We start from the raw sequence: 19187 nt of genomic DNA on the forward strand, positions 1-19187 counted from the left end.
TAGTTTTAGTATACATATTTAATCAAATTCTTTTTTTTTTCAGAGTGGGAGCGAGATTTCTAAATTCATATAATTATTAGGAGCTCTTTACTTTAATTCTATTTTCTACGGGAGGAAGAGCAAGATTTTTATTTGATTCTAGCTGTAACTCGTATTTTAATCAAATTCTTCCAATTAACTCTTCGCGATCAAAATAAGATTGCAATGCAACCTTCGAGGGTTGGTAAAGGACAGCGAGCAGGGAGACGGAGCCCCCCCCCCCCCCCAGAAACAAAGAAACCAATTTAATCACAACATTGAATAACATTTAACAGCAATTTGAGAAAAAGTACTTGATATAATGTGTTTCTACGTATTGCGGTACATTGGGTCCACCTTCTAATGTTCTATTTAAAAAATTAATATGAAAAATTCTCTCAGACATATTTTTAAAAATCTTGGACTATGCAATAAATCTTATGATGAAAAATAAAATCTTTGTAGCTAGTCCTTTGATGAGATAAACCAAAGAAAAGAAAACCAAACTCCCCCCTCTTACTCAAAAACAGGGGTGCCCACCCACCCTTAGAACAAGGGCGTATCTCCCCTCTAAATATCACGAAGACCTCCCTCAAAAGCAACAGCCCCCCCCCCCCCCAAAAAATAAAAAATACCCCTCAAAACAATCCCCTCTAAAAATTTCAATGGCGCAATGTGTGCCATGGACCCCCCCCCCCCCCCCCAGGTGGGACACTCCTGCTTAAAAACATAATAAAAGTGAGACAACAAAACAAAATAACGAGTTCAATATTTTAAAATGTTTTTGTCAACCATGATAAATAATCAGTTAATTAAACCACGAATAAATCCCCAAATTTAAATTAAATATCAAACACAATGCATGAAGAAAACGTTTTAAACACTTTCTTATTCCGCATAATCGCTTCGTTTTCTGACGGAAGTGAAATCACTCCTCCCCCCCCCCCCCCAATTCAAAATCACCTTCTTAATCTTAATCGAAAATCTCTTTCCATTGTCGCCCGCTTCGAAAGAATGAGCCTGGCATTCGAACGCGCGTGGAAGCATTAAAAAATCGCCTTTCGATTGATACCGGTTGAGTAATCGCAACGGCAAATCCGATCGCAAACCGTTCGTCGAAATAAAGTTACGCATAGCTTTACTTTTTTTCCACTCAAATATGCAATAATGCTGCGGCTGTGATTAAAAATGTTTTACAACACACACGAGACCGGTGATTTTTTTTTTTTTTTTTTTTTGAAGGTCAGTGAAGGAAGAGAAACAAAAGAAACCACCTGAGATCTGTTGTGGTGTTGCAAATGAAGATGCGTCGAATGCATTTTTTTTCTCCTCGGTTGCGGCACGCGTTATGGGGAGGGGTTCGCGCAGCCAATGGTAAGCGTCCTTCCGGATCGGTTATAAATAAACGAGTCGGCTCTCTCCGCATCTTTGCTTGCGATCCGAGCGCGTGGCTGTTGACTCTGTCAGAGAACTCTTGTTATTTTAATTGATGCGGACTTAGTCGCCAGACAGCTGCTCGTCTGTTCATTTTAGAACGCGTGTTGAGGGAATCTTACTTTGCACCCAGCGCTTAGAGCATGTATTGAGTTTGAACATTCTGTGAAGAACTTTTTCCTCTCCGCAAAACGAACTTTGTTCTTTCGCTCGGACTTGATTTTAATACAAAGATTTTAGATTTTGAATTTAATTTGTTTTATGGTGGTACTGATGATTGTCAACTGAGTTGAATAAAGTTGGAGCGTTTGCATACTATTCTGGAATAGCCATCGTTCCCTTGTGTGTGTCCTTGTCTTGTGAATTTCGAACGAAAATTGCTCGCTTCCAGAAAATTCCGCATTCGGAAGAGCAGAACGGTTTTGCGGAATATCGCTGCAACACTTCAAGCATGGGTCGCGTCAGAAAGTTCCGCGCCGTCGTGGGTATCGACGAGCTGGCCTGGAATAGCACTCTCTGGAGGTCCCTGCCTGCGGAATTCCTGGGCACCGGATTCCTGGTGCTTGTGGCCTGCGGGTCGTGCACGGGCGGCTGGGACGACGGCTACAGTCCGAGCATCGTCCAGATAGGACTGACCTTCGGCCTGATCGTGGCCACCCATGGTCCAGACCATCTGTCACGTGAGTGGTGGTCATATTAACCCGGCAGTGACCGCGGGGAATGCTGGCAGCTGGCAAGTGTTCCGTGATTCGGACCGTGCTGTACATCATCATGCAGTGTGCGGGCGGTATTGCTGGGGCTGCAGTTCTAAAGGCGGTCACCCCCGAAGAACTGAATTCTACGCTGGGGAACACGGCCCTCCACCCCAAGATGTCCGCGATCCAGGGGGTGGGCGTGGAATTTCTCATCACGTTCGTCCTGGTGTTCACCGTTTTCGGGGTCTGCGACTCCAACAGACTCGATGTGAAGGGATCGGCTCCGCTGGCCATCGGCTTTCCATCACTGCTTGCCACCTGTGGGCTGTAAGTCTGATATTTGATTTTAGCTTTTTCCCTTTGTATTTTTTTGATAAATTTTATCTTGTTGATAGGCCTGAACCTTTCACGAAGTTGGTTGAGAAAAAAAGAAACATTTAGTTTAAATGTGTTTAAAATTTGTAATATACTAGCAAAAGTTTTTCTCATTATTCTTTAAGTAACAAAAGTCCTAATATATCCATTACAAGGGCGCCCGTATGCAAAATTATAAAGTGGGAGGGGGGTGCAGATATTTTCCCCATGGAAACTGATTTCCGTGCAAATTAGTTACTAAAATTTGACATTTTTAATAACGTATTCATTAACCGCTGAAGAAGTAATGTTTTTACATTTTTGCAAAGAATAAAAGTACTAAAAGCAAGGAAGTTCTAAACTCTAAGGGGGGCCTTGAGCCCCCTTTTTCCCCCACTTCCATATGGGCGCCCTTGATCCATTTTGAAAATTTTTAAAACATAGAACACAAAATATGCTCGCTCATATCTTTAAAAACGAAAAAAAAAAGTTAAGCAATTTTCAAATGCTTTTAATCCTACAAATTTTTGTTTACTTTTTTAAAATAGTCAGTATTTATTTTGTGAAGCAATTTCAAAGTTAAATTTCGAACGTCATTTTTCCTGCGGGTGGGGGGGGGGGGGGATTCATCAACTAAGTTTTAAAAAAATTTAGAGTACGTTATGTTCATAAATGAGTGCGTGAGCAAAGAAAATTTGAAAAGAATACTGAAAATATAGGTTCCTTTTTTTTTACATTACAATCTGATTATTTTGCTACATAATGACACTGATGTTCACATTTGTACCTCTGGGAGTGAGTTCGTTTGATCCTTTCTCTTTCGGAACCCGAGGTTATAAAAAAAATGGAAATTGGGAGGAAAAAATGTCGCAAATGTTAACATAAAAACATTTATGCGAGTAATTTCCATATTTTGATGAAGTCGGACATTTAAAAAAATAAGGAAAATAAAAGAAAAATGTACCCAAACTGTTATTCATAAACGCCATGAGCGAAGGCTTTTAATTTACCTTTCCCCACTTACGCTCTACAAAATGTCTCTACAAATGTCTGATTAATTTATTACATTCCGATTTTTTCTCAAATCGAACGGTACACTTGAATTTCTTTGTAAATCGTACATCCGCTAATTCTGTTCTGCCTTAAAATTAAATCCAAATTCGAATGTTTTTAAAGTCCCTCTACAAGTCATATTAACCGGACATTGTAAGGAAGGCCAAAAAGAGTAAAATCATTTCCAGTTTGAAGAAGTATTTTCATCAATCGAAACTATTCCTCGGTCTCTGACGGAAAAAAAGCATCTGGTAAAATTTATTTAAGAGACCCTTAAAACGTCTTTCAATGCTTTGCTCCATTGAGCAATGGGGGCCTGTCAAGGGGCGCCCCGAACTTAAATTACTTGGAAGAGTGAAATTCTCAATTTTCCGAATAGAACTCCAAATTTTGCTGAATCGTCAGACAAAATTTTTCGAATAAGGATTCTTCGGAGGTCTTACTGCCCCTCCATCGGGGCACCCCTGGACCCTGTCAAGTATGAAGACAAGCGTTCGTAATTTTCAGGGACAATAGCTGCGCCGTATAGACACGTGCCGTTTCTAGCGTGAAGTGGGGGACCGTAGATACACGTGCCTGAAATTCTCGGCTCAAAATCTGCGCCGTAGACACACGTGTCAGTTCATTCTTGGAGCAAATATATATGCTGTGAATATTAAACTTTTCTTGGGTAACAATTTTTAACTCGTAAAAATTGAAAAATATCGTATTTGTTAAAAATGTTTGATTATGCGTTATAATTCTGATGAGAGGGAGAAACCAGTTGAAAAAAAAAAAGAAAAACGTCAGTTTAAATTAGAAAGTAAAAAGTTTTGTCGGCATTTAAAAATTAATTGAATGTCCTCATTAGTAAAGAATTTTTTTCATTTCAGCGTACTATTTTAAATGCAAAACAATGGATTGCCAGTTAATTGAATCAGTGGTTAATTGAACCATTGCTTTACTGAATCAAATTGCAAAAACCCGAACAGAATCCAGTTTAATTGAATCAACCGCTTTATGGAATCAAAACTGTTTACAAAAAACGCGATTCATATAAGCGGTGGCCACTGTATATTTTTTTAATTAGTGTTTAAATGCAAAAAATTATGCAAAAGTAGTGTACTTAAAACTGTAATTCAAACGTTTAAATAAAGAAAATAAGGTTTTTAAACTAATTTTTCCGCATAAGAAAACTAATTTAAAAGTATTTAAAACATATTTTTCGTTTTATTATTTCAAATTGCATCAATATCTAATTTTCCTGATGGCTCACATTTATAGGTATGTTTTTATTTCGATCAAAGTAGTTAGAAAATATTTTTAACCCTTAGCACAACCAAGATCGATTAAATGATAAAACAGAGGTGAAAAAAAAAGGAAAATACATCCTTGAAAAATGGCTATAATTTTTGATAGGAAATGAGTTTAAATAAAAATAACACGAAAAGAAAAAAAATTACTAATATTGAAACCTGAAGTCCTATATTAGAGGCATTTCTCTTCACTTTTCTGCACAGCTAGCAGTTCCTAATGCGAACTTGAGAGAATAAAAAAAAAATCTTGAGGATGAAAATAGAATTTCCTGTGGAAAATTCAAATCTCCCAAATCAGTTTGAAAATTTTTGATATTACTCATTACTTTCTAAAGTAAAGTACGAGGGAGCTAGTTTCTTTAGCTTATCAATAAATTTTAACTACGGCTTAGATTTTTAAAAAAAAACTCAAATTCTAAACCCTCAATCCTAAAATCCTACCAATCGAATTCTAAAAAAATAAAGGTCTCGTGTATCTGATGCTGTCCACAATTCAATTTCAACAATTATGTCTACCAGTTGGTTATCACTTTTTCTGTTTTACGTGAAATGAGGACTAACGAGTTCAAAGCAATTGAAGAGAGAGGGTTATTTATAGCTCGATATCGAAGTCTTTGACGCACACTTTTCTTGCATCGGTGATCTTGTAGTGGGACAAGGATGACAATTCTAGAATAACTAGGATTTTTTTCCAGAATTTACAGGATACGAAAAATAACGACGAAAGGTCATGTAAAAGTTGACGTTAAATTCCCAAGGTTACGATCTATGCAGAGCCGATCCTAGGGTGTCGGCCGCCCGTGTGCAAAGACCTAATGTGCCGCCCCTCAAGAGTAATTTGCATATTTTGACTAATCTTTGACGTGCATATAAATATTTCTTCAAAATTTCTATATCAAGTTCTAATTTAAAAAAGAAAAAAAAAATGATTAACTTAAAAGGAAGAAAAGTTTCATAGTAAGAAACGTCTTAGGTACAATTTATATCTTTGAAGAAAGTAATAGATACCAAAATTTACTAGTCGTAAAAACGCATTTTATGGTCTGTCTTCGGTGACATCAGAGAAAGGACAAAGGAGGGGGAATCAGGGGAGGGGGGATTGCTCCCAGAAAATTATCGAAATTGGCGTACAAAAAATAGTTTTAGTAATCTTTGGTTGTGTTTTGTTACAAGAGAAAAGAGTCGGGTATATTCAAGGTGCGTGGGGAAATTTTCGAAATTGACATCAAATATCGCTATTTTAGGAATTTTTTCGGAACTTCAGGGGGAAAAGTAATGTTGGTTCTCTTCTAAAATTCTTTCAAAATTGAAATAAATTTGAAGCTATTTTTTGTGACCGTAGCTTAGGAAAGATCAGCGCTCTTCCCGACATTTTCCGAAACTGAAGTTTTAAACGTAAATTTAGGCTGTCTTTGGTGACGGTAGGGGATTTGGTGGCTTTCCTCCTGTAATTTCTCGGCACTATTGTTTTAAAAACCCATTTTTGGCTAGATTTGAAAACGATAGGGGAAACGTGAAAAAAATTCCGAACCCAAATATTTTTCGGAACTAAAATCCATTTTAGGCTATTTTTGGGAAGGGAGGGGTTTTGGGGCTCCCAAGCGGATATTTCTAAAAGTGCAATTTTATGCTATCTTTGGTGACGTTAACAAAACTGGGAAGCTTCGGCGAATCTTACGGATATTTTTCGATATTAATATCTGAAAAACACAATTATAGACCTTTTGTCCACCTCACTTTGACGATTGATGGGTATATGCCCTACCGTGAAAAGTTACACAAACCAGGCAGTTCTCCTCTAAAGTTTTTAGAAATTGAAGTCCCAAATCGTATTTTAGGAATTGTTTGATAACGATGGATCAAAGAGCGGGCGGGGGTTCAGTGTACCCTCACGAACTGTTTTTTGAAACTGAAGTCAATTTCAAACTGAGGGTGATGGGATTAGGGGCCTCTCTAAAGACGCTAATGGAGACTATCTTTGGTAGTAATGTTTGGGAATGGATTTCGAATCGCAAAAATTTCGAAAAAGAAATACGAAAAATGTCATTAAGCTATTTTTGATGACATTAAGAAGGGCTGCCCTCTGAAAACACATTTTGGATTTTAAAGCCAACATTTTCAGGCTATGTTTGATTAAGTTAAGTTGGAAGGGGGTGAATCAGAGAGTTAATTGGGTCCTTTAGATCGGTGGTTCAAACAGCAAAACTTTCCGAAATTAAAGTCCTAAAAACGCCATTTTAAGCCTTCTTTAGTCTCATCAAGGATGTCATGGTATCTTTTTAGATCTTCGTTTTGGAGCCAAGTTTAAATTTACTACCCGGGGCAAGAGCATTGATCTGAAACCGGGCAGTTCATTCGTGATTTTAATTCGAAAAAAATGCTGTAAAGGGGGGAAAATTACAAAATTTTAGTTCATTAATAAATGTTTGACTCTCAGGGGAGTCGCAATTTTCCAGTCTCTCCACGCAGCCGCGATTGTTGAAAACAAAATTTGTTATTTGAAATGCTTGCTAGAGTATCTAATCAGTATAGCTTTTTTTAAATGTAATATATAAAAAATGTCTTAATTGTTTAGGTCTATAAAAGCTTGGGGGGTAAACATTAGTGGCCGCCCTGGGCCCTGAGTGCTCCTTTTAGAAGGCACCCTTTCTTCTTCAGGAGGAGGCCATTTCCCTCATCGGCCCCCTCCCATGTATCCATGCCTGATTACCGGTTCCGTCATAAATTTTGCAACCAAATGAATCATGTGTGTAAGGAGTAGATATTAATGGACAATAAACCAACACAATGTTCCATAACAATCTATTTTTCTTAAACTATACTATGCTGTCAGGAAATCGGCACTTTGATAATTGAACATTTAAAATTCAGCACATTTATTTTGACTTATTATGAGTTATCTTTTGAGAAATTCTTGAGGAATTTTGATTGATTAAAAGAACTATATGATAAGGCCTGCGGCCGCCCCTTGCTTTGGCCGCCCTTGTGCGGTGCACACTCTGCACACCTGCTAGGATCGGCCCTGCCTATTTCTCAGCCTGCTAAACCAATAACAACACGTAAGCTAAAGCTACAGAGTTCTACACTCCTGACAAGTACTCCAGTAAAGGAGAATCAGAAACAAAAATTTTAAAAATCAAAAAAGACTGTCATGAAGTAACTAGATGATGTTTCGACTAAAGCTTCTCAAAAGACTTTTAAAAAGACCACTACCAAAAACATCTCTGGTACAAAACATAGGACTGCATAAGAGAATGATAAGAAGATGGGAGTAAAGAAATTTGATAATGAAGGATGCATTTTCAGTGATGAAATGTTCATTGAAGAAGATCATCGGCCAACGGATACAATGTGTATTTGTACTCAGTGGTGTCATAAAAAGTGTTCAGCATTCCAAAATAGTAATGATTTTCTTTGTGATAACTGCAATAATTAGTATTGTAGCAGAAAAGTGTTTTTTTAAATACGCTCCTAAATTTTGGATATTGACTTTTTTTACTTTAATTTCTCTGTTTGTTATAATAATTAGTATTGTAAAAAATGTTTTTTTAATATGAGCTTTTAATTTTCGATGCTGGTTTTATTTTTTAGTTCTATCTTTTTGTTTGTAATAACTACAATAATTATAGCATTGTAGCAAAAAATGTTTTTTAATATGCTCCTTTAATTTTCGACGTTTATTTTATTTTTAAATTCAATTTCTTTGTTTGTAATAACTACAATAATTAGGATTGTAGCAAAGAAATGTTTTTCGGATATGTTCCTTTAGTTTTCGATTTTATTTTATTTTTAATGTTTAGATTTATGGCAAATAATGTTGGTGTTCGCTTTGCCCTGGTACCGAATCCACTTTACCCGGGGTGTTGGGCAAAGTGGATATTTATGTCATTGTTGAAAACTGGCCTTATATCTAATAGTGTAATTTATATTAAGTACAACTGTTACTGCATTACATAAGTTCATTAAATGAAGAATGATTTTAAACAATTGTTTCAATTTCCTAAGCAATAACTAAATGACAATAATCAAGAAAATCTTAAGGTATTCACGTTGCCCGGGTTTCCTCTATCTGATTTATAGTTATTTTATTGATATAGAAGACGATTTGATGCCTTTTCTTGTACGATAAGACTAAAAGTTTGCATTTTTTTCATACCGAAGGAAAATTCATTGAACGTAAGTTGAATTATTTACATCAAAAATAAAATCGTTTGCTGCTATTTTCCTTTCGTTAAAAAATAAGGCACTGCCAACTTTATTTAATTAATCAATCCCTTACCTTTGTCACTAAAATGTACAGATAAAAGTATATTGGTTTTTAATAATTACTTTGTTAAAGTTTCTTGAAACATTTTAAATGTTTAAAAAAAGCGTCCTTGAAATAGCCGAAAAAAAAAAAGAAGAAATTTTTTATGCAGTCTAACAGAATACGTTCAAAGCAAATCTCCCTTTTAGTTCAGTAATTAATTACGCTTAAACTTTTTCGAACAACTCAAAAAAAAAAAAAAAAAAAAAATCACTTGAAAAAAAAAAGAGTTTAAAAAAAAAGTCTTTTCGCTCGAAGGCAAAAGAAAAAATGTTCAAATATGAATGATATGCGAAGGCGGTTTCTTGACCGAGATCTATCAAACAAAGAATGATGTGTTTGAACCGGGGTGTTCTCAAAAATTTTGATAGAGGAAGGGAAACAAACAGGCAACGAGCTTCAAAATCGTACTGTTCATTATTATTTTTGTTCAGTATTCAATTCATTATGATAATTTATTAGCAATATTTTTGCTATAAGCATTATTTCGCGTCGATTTTTTTAAAACTTTCAAAAGTAAATGAGCTAAAAACGCACTTCATATGATCAAATCTATTGCAAAAAATATCAATTTATTATTTCCCTGAAAGCAGTAAGAACTTGTTATACTATTATCCATCTTATTCAGTGGATAAAAGTTGGGAAAAGCATATTTAAGAAGGCCACTGAAGTGCATCAGTACCTATTATACACAGAAAGTTTTACAAAAATTAAGTGGGTGTTGTATAGAGTGTAGTTTTTACGCAAGACTCTAAGCAGATGTTCCCTTATTTCTTTTTTTTTTTTCATCTTAAAGAAATAAAATTTATGTTTATCCGACTGTTTACTTTCCATTCTTGTAATTTTTTTCAAAATAAAAAACATAATAATGGTTTTTTTCAATCGCTTTTAAATTTAACTACGCTGTTTTTTTTACGCTGCTGAAAAATGTTACACATAAATTTAAAATATAATAACAACCGATAAATATAACTAATTAAAAAAGAGTATGATAATTATTAGCAAAAGCAAACAGTTTGAGTAATTATAGAAAAACTTTCTGTAATGAAGTTACTTGTCTATGAATAGAAAAAAAAGAAGAAGGAAAAAAGCTGTCGCTAAGAGCGGATACAAAATTAAAATGCATTGTAGTTCAAAAACAAAGGCAGATTCTCATTTTATCTTCAACGCAATTAAAAAACTTCAACATATTATATTTTATTCATTGAAAAAAAAAAAAAAAAGATCAGTAGGAAATGAAGAAGGTTCTGCATTCTTTTTCCTGACACCATGCAGTCCCCGTTTCAATGGGAGAAAAAAGAAGAATAAATAGATAAATAAACTTTTGATTAGCTTTTTCTGTTAATAATCGGTGAAAATGTTTGATAAGATATACGTTGAAAAAGCTCCGAGCCAATGACAGATGCATTTGTATCAACCGATAAGATTTCTGTCATTGTTAACAGACGACATCCTTATAAACAATCATCGTAGCAAGACGACGACCTTTTTTTAAAAAAAATCTTCACCGCCTCTTAGGCAACGGATAAAAGATTGGTTTGAATTCATCTCTTAGCCAATTATTTTGCCTCTCAACTGCTGTCTCATAATTCGTTTTTAATCCTCCTGAGCACGACAATATTTCTTATACCGTAATTACCGATCTATTTAGATATGGTCGTCATAAACGGAGTGGAATTAAAAAAATCTTTGAGTCTGGATTGTCAATACCAGAGACTTTAGCCTCGGCGGAAGTCTTGATTGAAGACATATAAAGTTTACACGGACAGAATATAAATTAGGTTTTCCAAGTATAGGTCTTTGTACCGTGCCTTATAAAACTTCGGTTTATGTGCTAGGTGGTATTGAAATCTGACATTTTGTGACACCTTAAAGCAGTAAATTGGAATAGAGTGACAACCTCTCATAGTCAGTTTTTCGATTGAGGCATATTGGTACAATAGGGACAAAAAGGGCATGTGTGTTTCAATGAAACGCTTTACTATTCCCCGAAAGGATATAAATTGAAAGACTATGTAAAGAAATTTTACGCTGGATTTATATCTCTACAAGAATTTTTTTTCTTCTCCTAGTTTGCGAAAGCGTAAGCAATTCTCAGAGAAAACCTGATTATATCAAAAAGAAAGAGAAGGTTCTCAGCGAATATAATCCCTTTTCTTTTGGTGATAGTAGCTTCAAACCAACTTGATAATAGTTTCATACTATTATCAAGCAATTATCTTTTTTTATTATTTTTTTGAGGTTTGTATGCTAGTCATCTAAGAATTGCTGTTCTTATATTCACACATATAAATATAGTAGAATAGGGCTATTAAAAGGTTCGGTGATGCAGGGTACTAAATGGTCAGAGGAGTGCATTAAAAAAACTACAAAATTGAATAATTTCAAGCAGTCGCAAGCAACATATGTTCAACATTACTCAATTCCATTCATAAATGAAAAGAACAAAAAAAAAAAAAATAATAATAATAATAAGCGGAAATACATGAATACTCGCCTTTCTAAATTTGGTTTTTTGCAAACTTAAACTATATCTAACAATTTAGTCTTCGAACGTAAAACGAAACAAAATGTTCAATGAGTGTTTTTAAAAAAACAAATAGTTTAATACGAATCATACTAAACTAAAATAAGAAACTTTGTTAGAAAAATTATCTAAAAATTTATTAATTGTGTTAGAAAAAATTAAAAATATTTACTTTTAGAATAACAAGTTTTGAAACGTTTCTTAAAAAGACGAGCTAACAGCTCAGAAAATTCTGAATGCCAAATGCGATGTGGCACCCATTTTTATGATCAAAATATTTTAAAAGTGATAATCTGTGATTTCAATACCTTGAATTTCGTAAACTCTGGTTTGATTAGTTAGTTTCCAGAAAAACAATAATATCCCATACGGAATTCTCAATTAGTCAAAGTAAATTAAAAATCAGGTGTGAGACTGATGCTAAAACTGAACAATTAAAATATCGGATAGTAAAAATGAAACCATTCTAGTACAAAATAAACTAATGACTTAGAGATAAGTACTTAGTATACAAATGTATCAAAAACCGATATTTCTATTTGCATACAGCAATATTGGAAAGGATTAGAGTCACAACTGAATCAATTATAACTAATATTAAGGTAATCCTGGCAGTAAAGATTTAGCTTGAAATCCTTTCTTATTTACTCTTGAAATAACTATACATGTTATTCTGGCTGTGAAAAAGATTTTCTCTTCGCAATTTAAATGTTACGGTAAATGTGGTAAATTGGTGATTGTATATAATAACCCGTGATTATATACAGTCACCAATAAACTTGGTAAAGGTGATCAATTATTCAATATTTATTACATTTACCGGTTTATTTATACAATCCCCGACTCGTGATGGGAAATGTAATAAATTTGAATAATTCTGTAGAGTAACAAGGGTTTAATTCAAAATAATAATAATATTTTCAACACTAAAAATTACGTTTACTATTAAAACCAGGCTTGATATCTATCAAAGCGCACAAAAATATTTCAATCAAAAAAAAAAGGAATAAAACTGGTTTTGCTTTGCTTTACTTTAATTAAATATCTTAGAACAAACAAATCAGATGATATATCATAAATAATGTAAACGGAAGCGTCACTACGGGAGGGGAAGGAGGGAGCGGTTCACTCCAGATTATACCTTTCTGAGAAGGGATGATGAAACTCAAAATAGTCAGAGATTATTTTTAAAAAAAAATCCACTATAATATTAAAATCTGTTCGCGTCCGTCTGTCTGTCTGTCTGAAGATCGATCTTCTCGAGAACCACTGCGAATCGAGAGTCAAACGAGATACCGATCAATTCGAAATTTTCCAAAGAAAAAACAATAGAACCAATCTCGTAATTGTGCGACTTTAATTAGCGGAGATATTAATTAAAACGTTAATTAACATAACGTTATTCGGGAATTTTTATTTCTTTCCTGTTGCCATTTTGCATATGCGTGAGCAAGTAAAATTCTAATAATTGTTTTAAAAGAAATTTTTTTGGCTGCTGTCCAAATCTTAAAACAACGTTTCCATCTAGAATTTCATTTTAAATTAGTTTAAAATTGGTTGCCCTATTCGGACATAGCCTTTATTTTATCATCTGTCCTTTTTTTATTTTTTACATTCAACGTTCTTAACTCTTTTCAGCATATGAAAGTTGTTTCTTTAGCTATGTTTATTGATTGTAGTGTAAGTTTATCATTCACCACCGGCCTCATATTTTGATACACTCAGGATGTGTGACTAATTATGTTTATTTTGTTGGACTTTTTCCCGTCACATGGGTGAGTTTTCGAATTGTAATAACTCTCTTTTTCCTTCCTGTTTCTATTTTTAAAATACAGTTTATATCGTTAAAAGAACATGTTAAATTAAGATTGTTTGGATTTCTTTGTGAAACAGAGTTAATGCTTATTGGTAGTTATTTGGTCTTGGTGCTTTAGTTTCACGTAATCAACCAAAAAGTATGTGTCATTCTATAAAAAGCTGATTGTAATTGTACATAAATAGTTCAGATATAGTCTATCAGATGTAATTCATTTTAACTTGAGCACAGATGATAATGCAGATATTTTCATCTTTTGTGCTAATTGAAAATACTCATAACTTGTATCATTGATAACTATGATTAACGTTAAAGAGATTTTTGACAAAAATTTGCTCTACTGGTGTTTTGCAAACCTTGCATTACGCGTATTTATTTACTCCTTAGCGCTTTAGAAACTGATGTCAGAGTAATACAAAAACATCAATTGGACATCTCTTTCATTTTTTAATTAGCCCGTGCAACGCCGGGCACGCAGCTAGTACAAATATAAATACTGCAATTCTGATAAATCTGCCCCCAAAAAAACTTAAATTGCGTAAATTATCGAACTTTAAAGAAAATTGATTACAGTATTGCGGAGGCAATTTTATGAAATACGTTCATAATTTTACTTGTCTTTTAATGTAAATTTTCGAATAACACACCACAAAAATTGAAATTTATTTCTGACAATTATAATAATTTATTTCTGACATTGTATTAACTTCATGTTTGCATAAACATTTTTTTTTTTTTGAGCGTTCAGGTGAGGGGTAGGAGTGTACTGCAAATTGCCGCCCCGGATGACATAATCACCCTTAAACCAAGTAAAAGTACTAAAATTTACTGGGGTTTCTTTCTCTGCAATCGCCAACTCGTAATGGGAAATGTAATAAATTCGGATATTTTTTCTAAATAAGGTCTTAATTCCAAAAAAGGGAAAAACATTTCAACTTTTCTGAAAATGCATAGTTAATTAGAAAAACGTCATGGTGGCTGTTGAAACATACCGTAATATTTCAAACTAAATAAATGAGTAAAAGTACTCTCTTACTTTGTTTTCATTATATATTTCATAAAACACACTTTACAATATGTATTGTACAATGTATACAATTTTTTTGTTATCGCAGGCTGCTTGAACTGTTATGATGGCTTAGATGGCAGCATGTGTTTATCATTTAACCGCACGGTTAGATACAAAATCAGTTGAACTAAGTTCGTTTTTTAAGCGTAGCTTTTCGAATGTAGTAAAAATGTGACTGGCTATTTGTTTTTTCCGAAAGAGAAAAAAAAATATTTTACCCATTGAGTTGCTTGTAATTTTAATGTTTTGCTTCGTATTCTAACAAATATTCGTAGGTTAACTAAATGAAAAGCGTAATTTCAATTTGGGGTAGTTATTATTTTATTTGTACAAAGGATCAAAAACTGTCATCAGACTAATCTACATTTCAGTATACGATTTTTTTTCTGAGCAAAAATTATTCTATTGTAGTCTGAAATCTTAAACCTGATACTTATATTTTCGCTTATATTATGTTTTAGTTTTCTGATCGGAGTCCTAAGTTTCAAAAACAGAAGAGAAAAAAATCCTTACAGTTAAGAAACAATTTAGCAGCAGGATGCATCAAGTTTTCGTAACAGCAAGGAGCATTCCAATCTCATTTATTTTATTGCCTGACTTGTGTTATTTATTGTATTTTAAGTGTTCATGTAATGCGTGATTAGTCTGGTTTTTCGATACAGATAGTCCGGGCTGGGCCCGAATACTCATTTTTCTGATTACCAGTCGAACGCTCTGCGATTGAGCCATTCAGCTCTGTCAGTCTCAGCGCAAGTTAAACTTATAAAATTAACCGAAAACCTCAGCCCGGTGCTTTAAAACAGGTTTTTTAGCAAAAAAAAAAATTTTTTTTTGAACGTGGGTTTATTTTTCGTCATTAGCCTGCACGATAAGCTTTAAAATAAGGTGTAAATTAAAGAAATCGATCAAGAAATAAGGAATATCTCGCGTAGGAACATGTAAACCTATGATTCTTTAACACGCAGTGAAAGCTTAATTGAAAAAAAAAAAAAAAAAAAAGAAAGAAAAAACAATTTGAAAAAGAAGAAAGAAAGAATGAAATTCGAACTGAGCCGTTATATAGTCTCTGAAAAGATGTTCTCTTTTTTGTGTTCAAATTATTATTTTATTTTTTGTAATTCTCCTAAATATGAATGAGAGGATCTGGGAACCATATAAAAAGTTGGATTTCGTATTTTTTTCATTATTTTTTTTAAGCTTAAAACATTTAATATCTTAATTTGGCATCTTATTTATATATATAATGCAAATTTTACATCAATGTATGTGTATTCATGAATGTATTAAGTTTTGAAATGACAGGGGAAAAAAGTAATTTGCTTACTTTTGGACTAATTTCCTTTTGAATACATATCCAATTATTTTTTAATTTATTTTTGCATGTTTCTTCATTACATTGCTGTGACACTAAAAATATGTTCATTATAAAGCATTTGCAGGCTAAATTGAAAAAAGGAATTTAACGACCAACACTGCCAGAAACTGCAAATAATTGTATACCGCTCGCTAAATAATCTTACAATTTTCCGACGAAATTACATAAAAAATATACATAAATGCTCTTTGTTTCCCTACACATGAGTTCGTGTCTTCAGATGCGGGAGTGGAAGAAGAAAAAAAAAACGAACATATCGCGCAATGTCCGAAGAAGATTTAACAAAAGACATAAATCACGTTGCATTGTTCCATCCGCTGAAAGGAAGACACATCCTCTTCGCGACACATGTTTTACGATAGCCCTCCCCCGTTAATTACTCCCAGCTAACGACATCAGCAGAAATTTTTGCCGACGCGAGCTCAAATAATTTACCTGGCTGACTGAAACGGCTGTAGCGCAGTGGCCCGAAATGCGTTTGCTGGTATTATTTCCGCAATAATTTTCAAATCGCTGGAATAACAATTTGAGCCATGGCGGGGGTTTGCCACTTGAGAATCATGCTAACAATTCGCCGCACCGGCTCTCTACCTCTGAAACGTGATCTGTCAATTTGCGGGAATTTATGAAATCGAAACAGTTTGGAATAGTTTGTATCTTTTTGGGGCATGGGCTTAGCGGCGGATAGAAATCTTTTACGTTTCAATCTTTGATACTGCGTTGATGCTTTTATTCTGTTTGAGATTTAACTTTTAAAAAAGTCTACAAAGAGATTTTCTTTTCTATTACTCTGTGAACTTGACTTAATATTAAACTTAGGAGTGAAAAATTCGAAATAACTGTGGGAGTATGTCAATTTGTAGTTCTGTTAGTTTATTTATTGCTTGAAGTACGCATCTTGAAAAACTTTTTAGTTGCATTATCAATGTTACTAATATGCTAAAAACGGTTGGAACAGCAAGTGCTCCAACACCAATTCATAAACTACCGCAGTTAGTTGTTTAATTTTTATTACTAGTCACACAAATTCTAAAATCCACGAAAGCTAATTGATGAGTAAAAATGCTTATAGCAGACAATAAAACTAAAAACTAAATGATGTACAATGAAACAAAACATTGTCCACCGACAAATGGATTGGAGAAACCTTTCCAAAACGAAAGAAGTTAATTCAGGGTTAAAAAAAAAAAAAATTCTCAAATTCGACGCTTCAGATAAAAGTAGTTACGTGCTGGTTCAGTATAATCGTTCTATACGAAGATAGATCGTGAGCTTTTCCAGCAACTTCATTAAAATTCTGAGTGGTTAATATTAATAAAATTTCTGTGTATCTTCATTGAAACCGTTGCAATAGCAATGAGTTAATGTGCCTGCCTGAGTAATCGAAGTGGTAGTTTCATATAAAAAGTATTTGCAGAGATTAAATAAATACATTTTATTCCCAGTATAAAATAGAAAAATCAGAGGAGGAAAAATTACAGTATTTATCACTATTATACTCTAAAAAATCACATTTTTAAAATTTATCATAACTATAGCCTAAAATATTTATGAGAAGAAGGAAATTGAAAAGGAATAAAGGGCAAAAAACCAAAGAAGCCCTGTAAGTTCAGAACAATAAAAGACACTTCTACTCTTACTCTTGATTTCGTATTTTTGTCGCGCATAATGTATTTTCTTAAAATAACAAATGAAAAATAAAAGAGCAACTATTATAACGAATTGGAATTTCCAATTAGTTTTTTCATAATGCAGAGCGATTGTACAATTTCAATGTTACATCACTAAACCTTCTGCAGGAATTAATAATCTGTGCAATAATTTTCCTTATTTTTCATGTTGACTCAGAAGTCTCAATTGCCTGCATCTCCAAAAAAAAAAAAAAAACTGGAGTTTTGGACTTGGTGACTTTTGATGGAACAGAGGCGATTTGACTGATTGTTTTCCCTTTCCCCTGTACCGCAATAACATCACTTATTTCTTCATTGACAAAAGCATCAACTTTCATATCTAATGTATATGCATTCGGAACAAGCTTCTGCCAATTAATAATGGTAATCCATAATATTAGTCCCAGCGTCTTGCGAGGTTAAAATATGAAGAATCGCTGTCCATGGTGTGTTACGCGAAGAAGCAAATGCGAGTATTCTTTTAGTGATGGACTGAGCCCAGCTTTTTGAAGAAGTATCCAGCAGATGGAAACTCCTGTCTGTGTGTGGGAAAGCTCGCAACCGTCGCCCCATCTGTCTATCCAAGTAGGCCAGTATTGCAAGGGGCGCTACGCTGAGTGCTGGGCTCTTTGCGTTGCACCTTCACTAATGCACCCATAACAGGATTAATAACATCATGTCATCTAAGTCCGTCCTTCGTACCATTCCCGGCCTGACGGGTTAGCTCCTTTTCTCTTACAGGGGGTGAGTGAGGCCTAAATCACAGGCCTTGTCACGGGCCTTTGCTCATCTGTAACTCAGCCGAACCTTTTTCCCTTATCCATCCATTTTGCTCGACTCTGATTGCCAATGACAATTGATTTTCTTTTGCTTCGTTCGTTCCTCGCCAGATGGATCGATTTTACAAGCCTATCGATTCATTAGTGAATCAGTAGCCAGAGATAGGGGGAGGATCGCTGGAAGAGGTATACATCGAAGGGATATTAATTCATTTTAGAGACACCTCGATGTGTCACCTACTTGTTTCTTCTTACCGTCATTCACTTTAAATATGGCGATTGAGAACGCGATGCGGGAAAAGAATTGGATACATTTGACGTTGGTTAAACGTCTTTATATTACTGAGTTTTTAACTCAGAAACAATAGTTGATAGTGGGGTTGTTTAATTAAGTTCTGTAGTTCGATTAGATACGTCAGACATTTTGTTTCTCAACGTCACTTGTTATGATTACAAGACTCAAAAAACACTTCAGCCAAACATGTCATCAGTCTATTAGTATTTCTTTTAACCATGTTTGCACGAAACTTCTCCTTTTAAGCATGAAGAACGCATGCATTCAAACCAATACACATAATTTTTTTCTTTGATGATTCAAATTGACTCAAGCCCTTCGATGCTGATCTCATGTAATGCTCTTTGACTAACAGAAAAAGTGAACTGTAGTTAATATGAAAGGAGCGCAAAACGTGTTTCCATGATGTATCTTAATGCATACTACGAGCCTCAACAAAGTTTTTAAAGATTTTATGTACATTTTTCTTGCCCGCAATACAGCAATATTTTGGATCTATTC

At 34.1% G+C, this 19187-nt stretch overlaps 1 protein-coding gene across 1 annotated transcript in view; it reads left to right on the plus strand.

Moving 5' to 3' along the window:
* The first annotated feature begins 1811 nt into the window (after positions 1 to 1811).
* Positions 1812 to 19187, plus strand: part of LOC129222872 (aquaporin AQPAe.a-like) — a 48673-nt gene continuing 31297 nt past the window's right edge. The window contains 4 exon segments of the mRNA XM_054857430.1: positions 1812 to 2110; positions 2112 to 2168; positions 2170 to 2446; positions 2449 to 2474. Coding sequence (XP_054713405.1) covers positions 1904 to 2110; positions 2112 to 2168; positions 2170 to 2446; positions 2449 to 2474 — 567 coding nt within the window. The 5' untranslated portion in view covers positions 1812 to 1903.

This window comes from Uloborus diversus, chromosome 5, assembly GCF_026930045.1.
Source record: "Uloborus diversus isolate 005 chromosome 5, Udiv.v.3.1, whole genome shotgun sequence".
In the NCBI taxonomy this organism is placed as follows: Eukaryota; Metazoa; Arthropoda; class Arachnida; order Araneae; family Uloboridae; genus Uloborus; species Uloborus diversus.